This window comes from Cyanistes caeruleus, chromosome 2 (genome assembly GCF_971803275.1).
Source record: "Cyanistes caeruleus chromosome 2, bCyaCae1.hap1.1, whole genome shotgun sequence".
NCBI lineage: Eukaryota > Metazoa > Chordata > Aves > Passeriformes > Paridae > Cyanistes > Cyanistes caeruleus.
In genome coordinates, this window is record NC_141702.1 from 61017232 (window position 1) to 61032757 (window position 15526).

The following is a 15526-nucleotide window of genomic DNA, read 5'->3' on the forward strand; positions in this document are numbered from 1 at the left end:
AATGTAAATGTGGAGGTTTTTGAAATGGTCCTGATTTATACCATCTGTAATGTAATTTTGTCAGATGTTTGTTAAATGAGCATTAGGCTCATGTACTTTTAAGTTAATGTAGACTAAATACCAGAGATTTTAAATCTACTGCTTTTTTTATTTTCTTGTGGGAAAATACTCCACCGTAGATGCTCAAACCCAAGGAATTCCAGCTCAGCAGAGATATTGCATGTGCCTTATTTTAACAGGAATGAACCTTTCCTAAGGGTTCTCATCAGTGATTTTCTAGAAAGAGGAGGAACTATATTGTTCTTGGTATTTTGATCTTACAGCAAAATGGTTGTTCATCTTTAGCTAGAATAGTTGTCTTTGCTTTCTTTATTATGGTGTTTTATCTGTATGGAAACTACAATGAAGTGAAACCTTTTTCTTACAAAGGAAGGAGATGAAAGTACTATTTTATCCTTTGCTGATCTTTACCAACATTCAGCTTTGATTTATTTTTATTTCACTTTGACTTGCCCTTGCGTTTATAGGGAGTATGTATGGGCAATTAAACAGACATATCTTGCAGCCTGAGTACAGGATAACCATTGACAAGAGACAGTGGTAGTAATGTGCATCCTATAAAGGAATTTGCCTCAATGGAGCTGAGTGTGGTATAACTTCAAAATTATTTTCCTGTGGAAACAGCTGTCTTTTCTGTGAAAGAGCTTTTGGGACTTGAGAATCCTTGTGATGGGAAGGAAGTCAAAAGGACGCCACAGATCTTCTCACTGTCACACTGTTGTCTGCAAGATGGGAGAAGAGCAGACCTCTGCCAATTTGTCTTCCAAGAACATAGTAGTGTGCAACTATCTTGTGCATATGGATGATTAAATCTTAATTTTTTCATGCCTTAATTATTTTCTTTCACATTATAACCGGCTATTTTCTTTAATGGCCTTTGAAGGAATAGTTAACAGACTTACTTAACTGAGAACAAGTAGCTGGATACCAACATCTTCTCATCCATGTTAGATTCGTATCACCTGTTATTTTTCTCACATGCAACTTTCTGTTCTGGCCTGTCAAATTTGCTGCCCAAATATATGGATAGGATATACTTTGGATGATGCTAATTTCTGTTGGTGTGGGTTGTTTTTAATATCCCCACAGAGAACTGTGACTCTCTGAAGTCACAATTAAATGTGGTAAGTCCAAAGTGAAAAGTGTAATTCCTTTAGAACTGTAAACCACTTCATTCATTCTTGTTTGGTACCTATGAGGAGTCTTTGGCGTATTTTTCTCTAAAGTAGGCAATAATGTAACACATTTTGTGATCTGTGAACAAATTTTATGGTAATGTGGCAAATCCTTGGGACTAATAGCCATTGAAGAGAGTGTATTTCTTGAAATGAAGTGTATCGCTTAGGGGATGTAAGGAGACTTGTAAAGCTTTAGAGCCTTTCTGAGTCCTCATTTTGGCACTTTACTATCAAGGCCCCTAAATGTATTCAGTGAGATGTTGACAGTCTAGGTATTTTTAAGACAGCATCTTACACTAAAGACATTCCTTACTCAAAGCAGTTCTCAAAATATTTTATTTTGCTATTGTCTATTTGTCAAAATGATTTCCTCAAGCTTTTAAAGATCAGACTGGTATCCATTGGGGATTGGATGCTAACCATATGATACCTTTCAAAAATAGGTACATGTGGTGGGTTGGATGCCAACCTGAAGATACCTTTTAAAAATAGGTATGTTTGTCATTCATCTGCAAAGTAAATACACAAAACTTGCTGGGGATCATCAACATTCTTCCCAGTGGGTGAGCAATTGCACTGTTACTTGCAGAGACTACCAGCCACTCACAGAGCTCACACAGAATGAGTAACCTCTGGGAGAATGAATGCTTCCCCTGCATGTACTCAGAGGGTTGCTGCTGTTGTCCAGCTCCTATCTGGACATTTCTCTTCTGCAGCTGCACAGGTCATCCGAGCCTTTGTCAGCTTGGTGTGTACCCTGAGCATTATGAAAACAAACACCAAGGAGAAACGGCAGAAAAAATTAGAGCAAGTGCATCCAAAAAAACTTCACAGAGCTTCTGATCTGTCCCTACATTGTACTTTACTTCAGGTTAAAAACCTGAGGTATTTGAGTTGGAATTTGCAATAGAATTTCACATGAAAGCCACAGAGAAGTCTGTGGTCAGAGGAAGGTACAGGGCTGGACCTGGACTTTTCATCTTCATTAAGGTCAGCACTTTCTTGCTGGTCCAGCCTTACCTTGGATTTAATTTAGGACAAGGCTAAGTCTTCAGGTGACAGACATGCTTAGCTTATTGACAATGTTATACTTTGAAATCAGATTGTAAGCTTAAAAAAATAAAAAAAAAATAAAAAAAAAATAAAAAAAAATAATTGAAACTCCTTTTCAAAGAGCAGAACAAATGAGATGACAGCAGGTGCAGAATAATACACTTGTGTCAATGAAAATGTAGGATCCTGGGATAAAGGATGTACAAGTGGCAGTGGAAAGTTGTGCTGGTGGCAGCAGCCAAACCCCCGGGGGCTGTGAGCAGGTGCCGTGCCCTCGGCGCAGGGCACCACTGACCAAAGCTTATCCCAAGGCAGAGATAGGGCTATTACATGACCTCTGTCCCTCAGATACCTGGAGGCTGCTTCAGCCCTTCTAGGGGGATAGCTCACTTTTATTGTTTAGACTAGAGAAGCATGAAGAATTTGGGTGGTGTTTTCTGTCTCCCAGAACTCATTTGCCATTCCTCTACTCCCTCTGTGACCTGCAGCCCCTATTGCGAGTTGGCAGTTTTTCTCAAGAAACATAGATGCCATTATAGATTTGCCATTCTTTAGCTGCAACACAATGTTTGTTATTAATAGTAGTAGTTTCTTCTTAGTAATAATAATTCTTTGATGGGTATCATACCTAGGAAAGTGACAGCTCCATATGCAAATGAGGCACTTCCATCCAGTTGTAATGTCACTGGAAACAAAAAGTCAGAGCTCTGCAGGTGTGGGAGATAGGGAGTGTATCATCAGAGAATGCAATAGAAGACAAGGAGGATAGGAAAGATGGGTGTTGCCAACTCACTGTCTACTGCATCTGCTGCTTTTTTGTCTGGTGTTATTAGTAGGAGAAATGCTTGCTTGGTGCTCTTTGTGTGATTGAATTAGTTTGAATGGAGAGAATTATCCTGACATTATTGTAATGGCACGAAATAAAGGTCATAAGAGAAGGTGAAAGTAAGAACAATTGCTAACAATCTGCAGCATGAGAAATTAGGAGAGAGAAAACTCAGATAACCTTCATTTAAAAAATATTAACATTTAAAAGACAGTTAAATGTTGCATTGAATTAAACATATGCAGAACCATTTAGAACTAAATATTGGTTATTGGTGAAGTATAGTGAGAAGCAATAACTCGTTAACTACAACTCTACTGCTTATTCTGGGTGCTTGTTCCAACTTTCAAATTATATTTTAGTTACAGAAACCCACTTCAGTTGACTAACTTGAGTTAGTTAACTAGTGAATGTACAAAGCTGGCACAGGCTCCTCTAGGATTGATGGGGATGTGTATTCCTGCACATACCCATGTTATGTGTATGTAATAAATATACACTTGTATATATGTGTAGCTGTATCTCTCTGTACAATAGAGGGAGAAGCACTGAAATGCAGTAGCATGTAAAGATGGTCATTGTTTTCTTTGGTTCTTGTACATGTGTTCCATTTGTGCTCCCTACTGCACACACATTTTTCTTTGATAGATATACGCACAGATTTTTTCAGCTCTGTGTCCATTAATAAACTGTAATGTGTGCCAGTATGTTGCACCTACTTTATGCATGTATTTATCCATACTTTAACCACGAGTAAAGATCAATGTATTTATTAGGGAGTTGCATAACAGGACTGATCTCCTTCCTTATTCTGTCCTAGGAACAGTTAGGTCTTGTGCTGTCACTGCTTGGAGGGTGGACCTGTTTCACTTACAATAGCATTAGAAATGTAGTATGATTTAACTGGGGAGGGAAAGGCCAGCCATTCCATATGGAGTTAAAATGCATCCTGTGCACCCTGCAAAGATGTCAGCTTCACTTGTAATTGCAGAAATGTTCATGCCAGATACAGGAACATGGCTCTTCAGGTGTTGCAGAGCATGCTGTAATCAAACATTGGCATGGAGTATTCTCTGCTCTCTGTTGCTGTGGCAGTCCATGTGCAAGCATATCTCCATAGCATATGTGAAAATGAATGCTGGAGAAGACCTCTATCTTTAGAGCATATGCCTCTCCCCAGAAAAATGGATTGAGGATCAGACATTTAAAAAAATGAGTCACTGTGACTCACTACAGTATATCCATAATAAAATCTATCTAAATTTGGTAAGGAGCTCTAGGAACTAATTGCCCTAGTTACTTACCCCTTTTATTTTTTTGTATATATTTGTCCCTTGCTTCTCTGGCAATTATGTACTGTATGTACAGAAATAAGATTTCACTAATGACACTTGTGTGGTTTTCTAGATTAAGGAGTTTTGCTCTTGCAAAACTGATTTGTGTCGTATTTTCAATTATCTCCTTCAAAAACCATATTGAAATTAGGAATAACAAAAGCTCTCCGAATGCTTTGGATTTTAGTGGTCTTGTGTTGTGTTAGAAAATGTGAAAAAATTATTAAAAGTGTCAATAGCATGTAGTAAATTTAGATTACTAAACCTGGTTTATGTTGGGAAGAGATCAGTTACTGTAAATCACACACTTGCTACTCCAAAACTGCAGTTACTCAAGATTTCTTGTCTAAAATCTTAAGTAGATAATAACATTGTTAGCAGCATTAAAGTATGCAATAAGTTCTTGGGTAGAGTTTTAGCACATGTAGGATTAATTAAATTTAATTCCTAAACATTAAGTTGCTAGTTAAACCAGAGATATTGAAGGTCCTGAATGATGAACTTTTTAAACATTTTTTTTTTACCACTATTCATTGTATAAAAAGGAGCTCAAAGAAAACACAAGACTGACTCAAAAGCTCACAGCTTTGTGGAAAGCATCTTGGTTAGGGGCAAATTGTTGGCCTTTACGTTGTACTTAATATCTCAGGCCAAATTTTATTCATGAGAGATCATATCCTGTTTGAGACAGTGTTTTAGAAGCTGATTAATACCTGTGGTACATTTTTTTTTTTAAGAGTAGAATGACCACAATTTGTATTTTTTACAGAATTAAATAAACCCACAACCAACCAACAAATAAACAAAAATAATTAGACAATATAGAAAGGCTGTGTGGACCCCAGATGTTCCAGAGACAACTTAATTTTGTGTACCAACATTCTCTCTCTTTTGAGTACAAGATAAAACAGTTCAGACCTTCAGTACCTGAGTGAAGATGCTAAGTAGAAAACAGAGGACCATAAAGGCAGAAGTAAAAATGAGTCCTGTGTGAGTTGAAGCTGTTAGTGAAAGTAATGATAGCTTTGCATTTATGGGTTAGCAGTAAAATTCCTCTTTGTAGAGGGGTAATTCAGTCTTATGTGTTATTTAAGTGGGCTATCAATGGGACATGTTTTCATATACTTTACATTTGAGCTGACATAAAAGCCAAAAGTCATCTTAATACTTAGGGCAATCCTTCCTTTTTTTATCTCTTCTTCAGCATGTTAAGTGTCTAAAATGAAATTGGAAATACTCAAAGCAGTTGTGGACTCAGCACCTGATCTCAGATGTTAAGTGTAAATTACGGCAGCGTCTTTAAAATTACTTTGTAAAATAACATTTGCTCTGTGTTTAAATGAGTTGAATATTCAAATTACAAATTTGCTTCCATATGAAGCTATTATCAGAAGGCATAGAAAAATCATTGTCCTGCTTTCATATCTGATTATAGAGCAAGGAGTTTATTTCAGAAGTTACTAATTTGAATCTAACTGAGATGGATGGAGGCTCTAGTTAATCTTGTTTACATTCAAATGTACTCTTGGATGTTTTATCAAATCTAAACAAAAGACAGGTTTTATAGAATCTGAATTAAAATTTTGAAGTTTTAACAAGATTCCTATTTAAAATAGAAAAGAAACAAAACACAGCAAAGTAACTGTTGTCACTTTGCCCTTAATTCCTATTATAAAGTCAACTTGTGTGTCTGATCTGTAAAATTGTGTGATTATCTCAAATCTTTGCCAGACTAAACAGGGAAATTTTAAGTCAAGTAGTAGCATTTTTTATGGTGTTTGCTAAAGCATTCACATTACTTGAACAACTAGTTCTTTTTTTTTCCCCTAAATTTTGTCTAGAAATTTATTCTGGTATGATGGAGAATTCATTTGGTATGATCTGTGAAACATGGGTAGTGTCTAAGTGTTTAAAGATCAGTGTTTTAGTGGTGATAAGTACCTTCCAGTCATTAATGGTCATCACTAGCCTTAGCAGCTCCCAGCTTTTAAAGATGATTTTTTCAATGTTATCTTTGAGTTTTTCTTTACTTCTTTCATAACAGTGTTAGGTATTGCTGGCACATACACTCATGTCATTGTTGCATTTTGCCTCAGGATGAATGAAATTATGGCTCTGTGCGTTGGATTTATACCAAAATGAAAACAAAATTTTGACAAATCTGTGCTACTTTTGTTTAGGTGGAAGGGACAGAGTGAAACCTCCAACCAAATGCATCTGCTTGCATTGCTATAATGGAATATTTTATTAACTGCTCTTCCAACCTGAGAATTCTTTTAAAAAGCTGAGTGTGATATAATCTATATAGGGGCATTGTATAATTTGCCCAACTGGAAACAGGACTGGTAACTTAGAGTGCAGCTGCAGGGTTGTATTAAGTAGAAGCCAGTGTTTTTCTGCAAAATCTCAAATGGGATTCTTCTGAGCTGTGTAACAACAGAGAGGTGTTTTCTCATATTTGCTTCTCCCCATAATCTTTGCATATGAATGAAGAAATTGTTTTCCTGTGCTTGTTTAAAGGTTCTAGGGCTGATGCTTCAGGCTGGTGAGCTCCACTGATTACAGTTTAACATTCTTAAGTTGTGACCTTGACGCTCTGAATAAGTGTAGCACTCACTAAATAAGTGTAAGATCATCCCTCAGCTGTCAAGTTTAGGTTTAAGGTATGCATATTTATATCCTACTCCTGATTTCCTTGTGAAGCAGGGAGGGTCTGTCTACTTAGAGCTCATCTTAAGACTGGAATCTTTAGGAGGATCAGTCCATCTCTGTAAACAGCAAAACGTATTTCAGGAAAATTTTGCCTTTGCTTTTAGATGATTAATTATCCATTTAGTTTTATGAAAAAGTGTCATTACAGCTGGATGTTTATTAAGTAGTTGAAATAACACTCTACTAATTGAGTATTTAATATATGTTTACTTTGTTTGCATAATCTAGTCTCAAGAAAATAGCTGGGGGGGAATTTACTTGTGTATGAATATAAGTGTCCCATATATCTGCATGTTTTTGAAATAAAACTAATTGGGAAAATAACTTTTTTTAAGGAAAAGTCACTAACAGAAGGTAAATTGTTTTACTGCTAATTTTTGCTTCAGGCACTCGGATGACATGCTTTTTTCAGTTTTATACTGAGATCTTGAGACATACTGTGTTTGTTAAATTGATATTAATTAAAAATGAGAAAGCAATTTGGTAGGTTTAGACTTGATTAGATTTTCCACAAAAGCTCAGATAGCTCTGTTGTGGAGAGAAGAATCCAAAGCTGCTTTGTATTCCTTCTGCATTCCGTAGCAAAGCAACTTTCCTATGAAATTCCTATTTTTTAATAATTTGAGACTCTCCGGTTGTTTTGAATCTGAGTATTTGAATTGTGTGCAGAGCATGCCACTTTATTTGAAGTCAGCAAGAGGTAATGATTTGACAAAGATTCTGACAGTCTCTGGGATTACATTGGGGGAATCATTTGAGGGACTGTTGGATAATCTGTGCAGGGCTTCCTGTTTGCAGCTTCTATAATGGAGTCCTGTGCTCCAGTGTTCCCTGTGATTTTATTGAAAGTGCTCAGTGCCTTCCAAAAAGGCCTGACAGTGAGAGATTGTGCATTTCCTGACAACCATGACAAAATGATACCAGCTGTTCTCAAGAGGAGCCTAATGCTGGGCTGAAAATTGCTATTTTGTGCATCTTTAGGGTTTAAATGCGATGATATTTATTTGGCAGTGTTGTTTTACTGGTTCTTGTTAAATAGCTGTTAGCCCAACATGCAGTTTCGGTAATGCTGTTTCTGTTTGTAATCTTCTAAGGTTGTGCTGGTGAGATGGAATGAACCATTCCAGAAATTAGCAACCTGCGATGCAGATGGAGGAATATTTGTTTGGATACAATATGAAGGCAGATGGTCTGTGGAGCTTGTGAACGATCGTGGGGCGCAGGTTGGTATGCATGTTTTCTTTGCAGTCAAGAGTGATCAGGTCCTTAGAGGCCAAACAAGGAATGGTACTTTATACCTTTCAAAAAGCACAGGAGAAAACAAAACATTTCTTTATTGAAAGGAATATGCAAGACTTGTCACAAAGACACCTGGCAAGCACAGTGCTTTCTCCAGTAGGCCTGACATCAGAGCTTCAGCTGGGCTAATAGTTGGCCTATCTCGTTCTGTGCACTGCTGCCTTTTATTAAAACAGTAAGAAAGTCCTACGTGGCCCATATATATATTTTCTTGTCTTTGATATGTTAAGGTAAGCGACTTTACATGGAGCCATGATGGAACTCAGGCACTTATCTCCTATAGAGATGGATTTGTGCTGGTCGGTTCAGTCAGCGGACAAAGACACTGGTCTTCAGAAATAAACTTGGAGAGTCAGATCACCTGTGGCATATGGACTCCAGATGACCAACAGGTAATGAAAATGGGGCATTTAGGGGTGTCAGTTGGGTTGCATGGGTATGCTGTAGAATACACCTCTTAAAAAGTTACCAAGTGACCATTTCACTCAGTTTCCATCAAAACTGCTGCTCCCACTGATAATGAAAATTGAATTAATCCTGTTGTGCTTATTAGGCGAATATAATAGTGCAGCAAGTTCCCTGTCATCACTTTCCACCCTGATTCACACACAGTCTTATTCAAAGTTAGTTGTTTGAGACAGAAATCTGTTAATTGTACCCTTAATTTGTTGTTACAGCTATCTTATAAATGAATTTTCCCAGATATACAGCTTGGAATATTAAACATCTGACTGGTCATTTCTGTGTTGATTTGTCCAGTCTGGCCTTGCAGCAGAAGCAGTTCCAGCAGTTCCTGTGGTTATATCTTGCATTCACATAAGCAAATGTATGTAATTGAGTGTTGAAGAGATGTCTCAACTTTATGCAAATAAAATTTAAAAGAATAAATTTTGCTGAGCTTTGAAAAAGCCAGTTAAAAAAAATCTTCTTTACCATTTTTCTAAAGAATTATATGATAGTGGACACAGCACCATTTACAGCCTGGCTGGAGCTGGGGTGCTGGTTTCATTTGCAGGATTTACATTGGTTCCTTGCCTTTCACCGCTGAACTGACTGGAATGGTCTTTCCTTCCACATGTTTGCTGTCACTGTATGTGTGTATCATTCAGTGCTGAAGGAAATGATGGGCATAGAATAGTGCAAAGAGAAACCCTGTTAGGATCACAGCTGGATTGTTTTCCTTCCTTCATTTTATACCGCCATGGAAAGATTGGATAAAGGCTCAAGGTACCACTGAATTTAGAATACTATAAATTCATCCAAGATAGAGTTATTTTGGGAGTTGCTAGTGGAATATAATAGCACAAATAATATACATTTCTGCAGCAGCATCTAATAATTTTAGAGTACTCTGCAAAGAATAATGAATTAATAATTGCATCACTGCTTTTTAAAGCCAGGGAGTCTGCCTGCCTCTTTTTTGAATCTAGGGAAATGTAAATCTTGACAATAAATAATTTACTTGAGATCAAGAGGAAGAGACAAGCAGCAGAAGTAGGAGGGGAAGCTAAGATCTAATAGCTCTCAGTGCTATGTTTTAAACATGAGGCTACCCCACTTGTGTGATGCTCAGTTGTTGCTACTGTATTTGGAAATATCTTCACTTGAGTGTTTAATTTGGAGTGGCTGACTGCCTTTAATTCAGTTTAGCCAATATGTTTGTACTTTCTAATCTGGATGCTCCATAAGTGGTTATTCCAGGAAACAAACACTTGTTCAGAGTCCAGATAAATGCTTTTGAACATAATGGCCAATTCCAGCTATGTAAAAATGACTTGCTTGACTTACAGACTCTGCTACTGACAAACTCACTGAAATAGAGACCCAAACCAGCCACGAGCTTGATGTTACTCTGCACAGCTCTCTCTAACTATGTGGTTTGCAGGGGTTTGCATGTTAAGTGATGATGGATCTTTGTACTGTTCTCCAGAGCTGGTGAAAAGAAGTGATCTTCTAAAATATATTTAGATGTACTTGCCTCTGGAGGCACGAGGAAATATGAATCACAGAAGTGCTGGGTGAGAGACTATGCTCAGTTCAAACTAAAAATAGCGATATGGGGGGAAGGACGTTGCATACATTACATAAATAAGTGTTTATGGAAATGGATACCCTTACTAGCTTATTGCCTTACCTCAATTTTCTCCTGATTGCTATATGTGCAAATGAGAACAGAATACTATTCTAGTCTAGAGTAGTTTCAGCATCTTCCCTATTGCTGCTTAATGTACTCTGCTTGTCAGTACAGTCACTGAAAGATAAATGTTGACATTTAAATTTAGATTTTCCTACTGTTCTTTTTGCTACCCCTCTGGCACCATGAAGGTTGCTAGTGAAAGTATTCCTGGAAAGTATTACACTCCATGGTCCCATGAACTTCAACACAATTATCTTCAAAATTTACATTTCCAAGGGGCTTGTATTGTTCAGAATCCATTTTCTGTTGTCGTGATAGAAATTTGCTCAGTATAGTCTGTCTGTCTCTCAGGCTACTGTCTCTCAGTCTGACACTGAGTGCCATGCTTGTGTTAAACTTGGATGGATGGGATTGCTCAGGAGTAGGATTTTCCTTGCAGCTTTTGAATGTTTTTTTTCGTGGCTACAAGAGATTGTAGAAGTCATGTGGAGTATTTTTCTGGTGAGCAGGCTCACCTATGATCATGTAGGGATGAAAAGTATATTTGAAATGAAAAATAAATTTTAAATATCAGAGAATACTGTTTCCTGTCTTGAGACAGTTCTGCAGCATTGTCTCATGCTTACTTTCAAGGAGGGAATGTATATATCAAGCAGATTGAGGACTTTATTAGTGAGAAATAGCTTGACTTTTGTCTAACCAAAGAGTTTATTTATAATTATAGAAGCAATGTCAATAAGTAATTGAGGATTTTTCCTAAACTCACAAGTCATACAATACACTGTCCAGTGCTTTATCTCCCTCTGTTTGCTGAGCTTGCAGTGACGTTTTTCTATCAACTCCTGCTGCCTTCAGGCCACCCTTTCCCTCTCCTTCTCCTTCTATTTTACCCATTAAAGAGATTATCTCTCTTCATGATGGAGAGAGTGTCAGAGAACTGGGTGAGAACTGTAGAGGGTCTGATTATCCCTTCGTTGATAGCAATATAGTGTAACTCCTTGAACTTCCCTGGGGTTGTTTCTGTTGCTGTTTCTGTGTGTGAAAAGGGAAATCACTCTCCAATAGAGGAAATCCTCAGTGAAAATGAATTAATATATTTTAATTCCTGGATATTCCAGGAGGTACTAGTAACCTATATTTGGTCCCTGCATCTCTGCTAGTACAAATTATTAGACTTTTCTGACAGCTGTAAGTGCCCATGTCTGTTTTGCCCCCCCCCCCCTTCCTTTTTCCTGTTGTAAGCTTTTATTTCTGGAAATTCAGGGACTTCACAGGATTCTGTTTGACTAGAACATGACAGGTATATGTGTACATGCAGGTATATGTGAACTTTGCCAGCATTCTTCCTTCTGTTTGCTTTGAAAATAAGTTTATAAGCAGGTAGGCTAATTTGATTTGCATCCTGCTGGGTACAGCTGTTGTCCGTGGTCCCATTGTGATGCGACATGCACGAGTACTAAAAATGTATAAATACAGGCCCCAAGGTTCAGCCTCTTCTGTGCCTCATCAGACAAAATTATGCTCTCAGTGAAACAGAAAAGCCAGCACCATGTTAGGAACAGATATTCTGTGCACTGAAGGGTCTTAAAATGCACTGGAAGAAAACAGTGAGGCCAGCAGCAGATGAATTCCATTGTATCAAACACAACGCAGGGTGCAGGAGCTCTGTATGTTGTTTTTTAGAAGTCTCTTGAAGCTTGCAGTTGCTGTGCAGAGAGGCAGTTTCTAAGCTGTTACTCACTCCTGCTCCCAGCACTTGCCATCCTATTCCCATGGCAACCACAGAGACGCTTCAGCATCTTTTTTCCGTGACAAGCAGGAGGCAGGGGCAGGCTTCAGTTCCTTCCCCTTTCCTGCAGTGCATCAGGGTGGAGCCCAGGACCCAGAATGGAGCTCCTGGTGAAGAAGGGGATGTGTGTTGTTCCTGGGCCCAGCAGTGGGGCTGGGTGGGGTCCCTGTGCTGGCACAGCACACGGTGCCATACGTGACCCTGGGTAGGAGCAGCACCGTGCTGTGCCCAGCAGCTGCCCCGTGGCAGCCACAGCTCTCACGGGAGGTAGGAGCTGATTAACAAGAAGTGCTGTCGAATGGTTACAGGTGGCATCAGGTGTTTTGTGAGCTTCTCTCTCAGAGTTCTTGGGTTTTGGTATGGCTTTAGTCCTTTAGGCAGGAATTTTACCTAATAAATCCCCTTTTAATAAATCTGCTTTTGAAGCCCCTGTTTTCATCTGTAAACTATGATTTGAAGTTGCAAATTATCCAATCCTTTTTGAGGAAATGGTGTTCTGAACAGCTCCTAAGCTGGAAATAAGGACAGTAGCCTTACCTAGCTTCCAGAACACAGCTTAAAACCACAGAATTTATAAGTGTTTGAAAATGTTGCATCTGTTTGGGCCCTGCTGTTGCCTTCTCACCTACATCTGCATTTGCCTATGGCTCTGAAATGTGATGTTTGTTTGCCCACTCACCCTCCTGTTCTGGTTTTATTCAGATGCTGTAGCACATGTTTAGTTGGGCAGTCCTTGCTGTTACACTAGTCAGATGGGTCAAGTTTAATTATTCTCAGACATCTGGATATGTGGAAAAAGATCTTGGAGATTGCCTTCTAATGAGTTAACAGAATGATGAAAGGGAGCTACAAAGGGGCAACTGGGGCAGCATGAGGAAGGTAGCTATTTACCATAATTATTGTGAATGAAGAAAAGAAAGGACAAAATGAAAAAGCTTACAGTCTGTGAAATTTTAAAATGTAAGCAATTATTTTGGTCTTTATTAGAATAATTCTTGTTCCTATTAAGGATTTATAGGTTCACATAAGGGAACCTTTAAGATGTCAGGGAATAATTACATTTTTGGGTCTCAACATACAAAAATGCATTCTGGAGGTAGAGACTACCAAATGATGGTTACAGTGACTAGGGCCACTCAAATTTGCACTGCAAGGTACAGTTGTTGAGGAAGATCTGAAAGCCTTATTTTTCTTGATGGATGAATTACTCAGATTACTGGAAAAATGGCTGGGGGCTTTTTATAGCATTGGAGACGTGTCATTAATTAACGAGGCAGTTTATTCAAGCCACAAGGGCTGCAGACAATGGTTAAATCGCATATAAGCATTTTAACATTGCATGCTGCATAATTGAACAGCAGCATTAAAATGCAAAAGGAGGACAGGGGAAGGAGACTTCAGTTGTCTTTCAAGATAAATCTGTTTGTTATATAAAGCAAACAGATAAAACCCATCACAGCTTAACTGTCTAATATTTTGGACTGTTTTTAGAAGCATTTCAAACCTTTGTGGCAGACTTGCTATTAAAATTAATGATTTCTGCTTACTTGTGCTAAGGGGTCTGTAAATATTTACTAAGCTGTTTCAGCCTTTAGTAAACAAAATAGTAGGGGAGATTTATATAAACTTAAAATGTTTAAATATTTTTGCAGAGATTTCATATTCTTGTTTTATATATTTATACATGATGGAAGCCAGTAACACTTTGTTTTTGCTTTTGGCTTGGGGGACTTGATTTTTATGATGGTACATAATAGTGACAGATTTTGTGGGAAAAGTAATGTGAATTTTAAGAGCTATTTTGCCTTTCTTTCTCCCATCTCTTTTTATTACGTTGTTTTCGAGCTGTATTGTGCTGCTATTTCCTAAATTATAGATATCTCTTTTTTTTCCTCCCCTTTTTTTCTGATATCAATGTATAGTTGCATTAGCATTGTTTTTCCTTTGCCTTTTTGTCTCAAGTCAGTTTTTATGCATCATTCTGCTGAGAAGACATCTTCCAAAAAGAAGGAAGGAGAAAACCTAGCTTGGTGCACTGTGTCATTTCTTGGTTGCGCTTTCCTTTTTTCACTAGCAATGAGCAGCTACACTGCAGATTTTTGTGCTCAGATGAAGACATTTTAGGCTTTGCCTTGAGTTTTGGGGAGGGTAGGCAACAAGGATGTTCTCCTTGGAGCCTCTAGGGCTCATCCTCGGCTCCAGGAGCTTTGGCATCTATCTGTGGGTTTATTCCAGACAAATTTTTCCTGCCAGAAAAGCCTAGTCTGTACTGCACAGTTACTGAGTGGGTAATTGGAGGAACAGAGCAATAAGGTGATACTTCAATGTGCTTTCTTCTTCCCACTCGCTTCATCTGTGCCTTGCCTAATCTTTCCCTGGATGCTCTTCATCCAGCCTGCAGAGGCAAGGCACTGAGAGAGCTAACGAGATGGTGCCATTTGTTCTAGTCATGAGAGCTGTAACATGGGGGTTGTTTATGAGCTGACGGCATCATGGCTCGTTTTCTCAGTAGCTCCTGCAGTGTTTCGTGTCAAGGCTGTTTCAGATGAGTCTCGCACAGAATTTTTTCTCTTAATGACTCTGTCTGAAAGGAGTAATACAACTGTTTTAATGTTTTGCTTGTCCTTGTAGACAGGGTATTTGATGTTTGTTAGAGCAAAAAGCAAATGCCTGAATGGATTTCTACATGTCTTCGGAAGCACAGTGTACTAGGATGTAGAGATCAGCCTCAGCAGTGTACTTTATAACTCCTTCCCTATGACTCTCAGGTCGCAATATTGCTATTTTAGTTGACTGGGATCTGAAGTTTAAATGCTGCACATTCTACCACGTCTTTGCCTCCCTCAGGATAGAAGGATGTTGATGGCAGTGACAAGCCAGAGATGGAGGGAGAGATGAAAACTTGTGCTATTCAGTTAATGTGTCCACTTAGCATTTTTATACCCAGTGCTGTTTTACATTTTTGAAGCATCAATGTTTGAGTCAGCAAAGTAAAGATGAGTGCAAATAGAAACAAGACCAGTCTCTGAGTGGGAGGTGTCAGGAAGAAAGAAGTTGCTTTCCTCTCCTCTCACCTTGCTGGCACTTTTACAGAAAGATTTTGCTTATATAGCCTGAAGTCTTTAGTTCTTTGAGACA

General features: G+C 38.3%; 1 protein-coding gene across 2 annotated transcripts in view; it reads left to right on the forward strand.

The window, feature by feature from the left end:
* The window catches only part of TULP4 (TUB like protein 4), a 149698-nt gene that overhangs the window by 87580 nt on the left and 46592 nt on the right, over window positions 1-15526 (forward strand). For both annotated transcript variants that reach the window (XM_086868528.1, XM_086868538.1), the window contains exons 3-4: window positions 8258-8386; window positions 8693-8854. In XM_086868528.1, the coding sequence (XP_086724654.1) occupies window positions 8258-8386; window positions 8693-8854 (291 nt within the window). The remainder of the gene's footprint in view (window positions 1-8257; window positions 8387-8692; window positions 8855-15526) is intronic.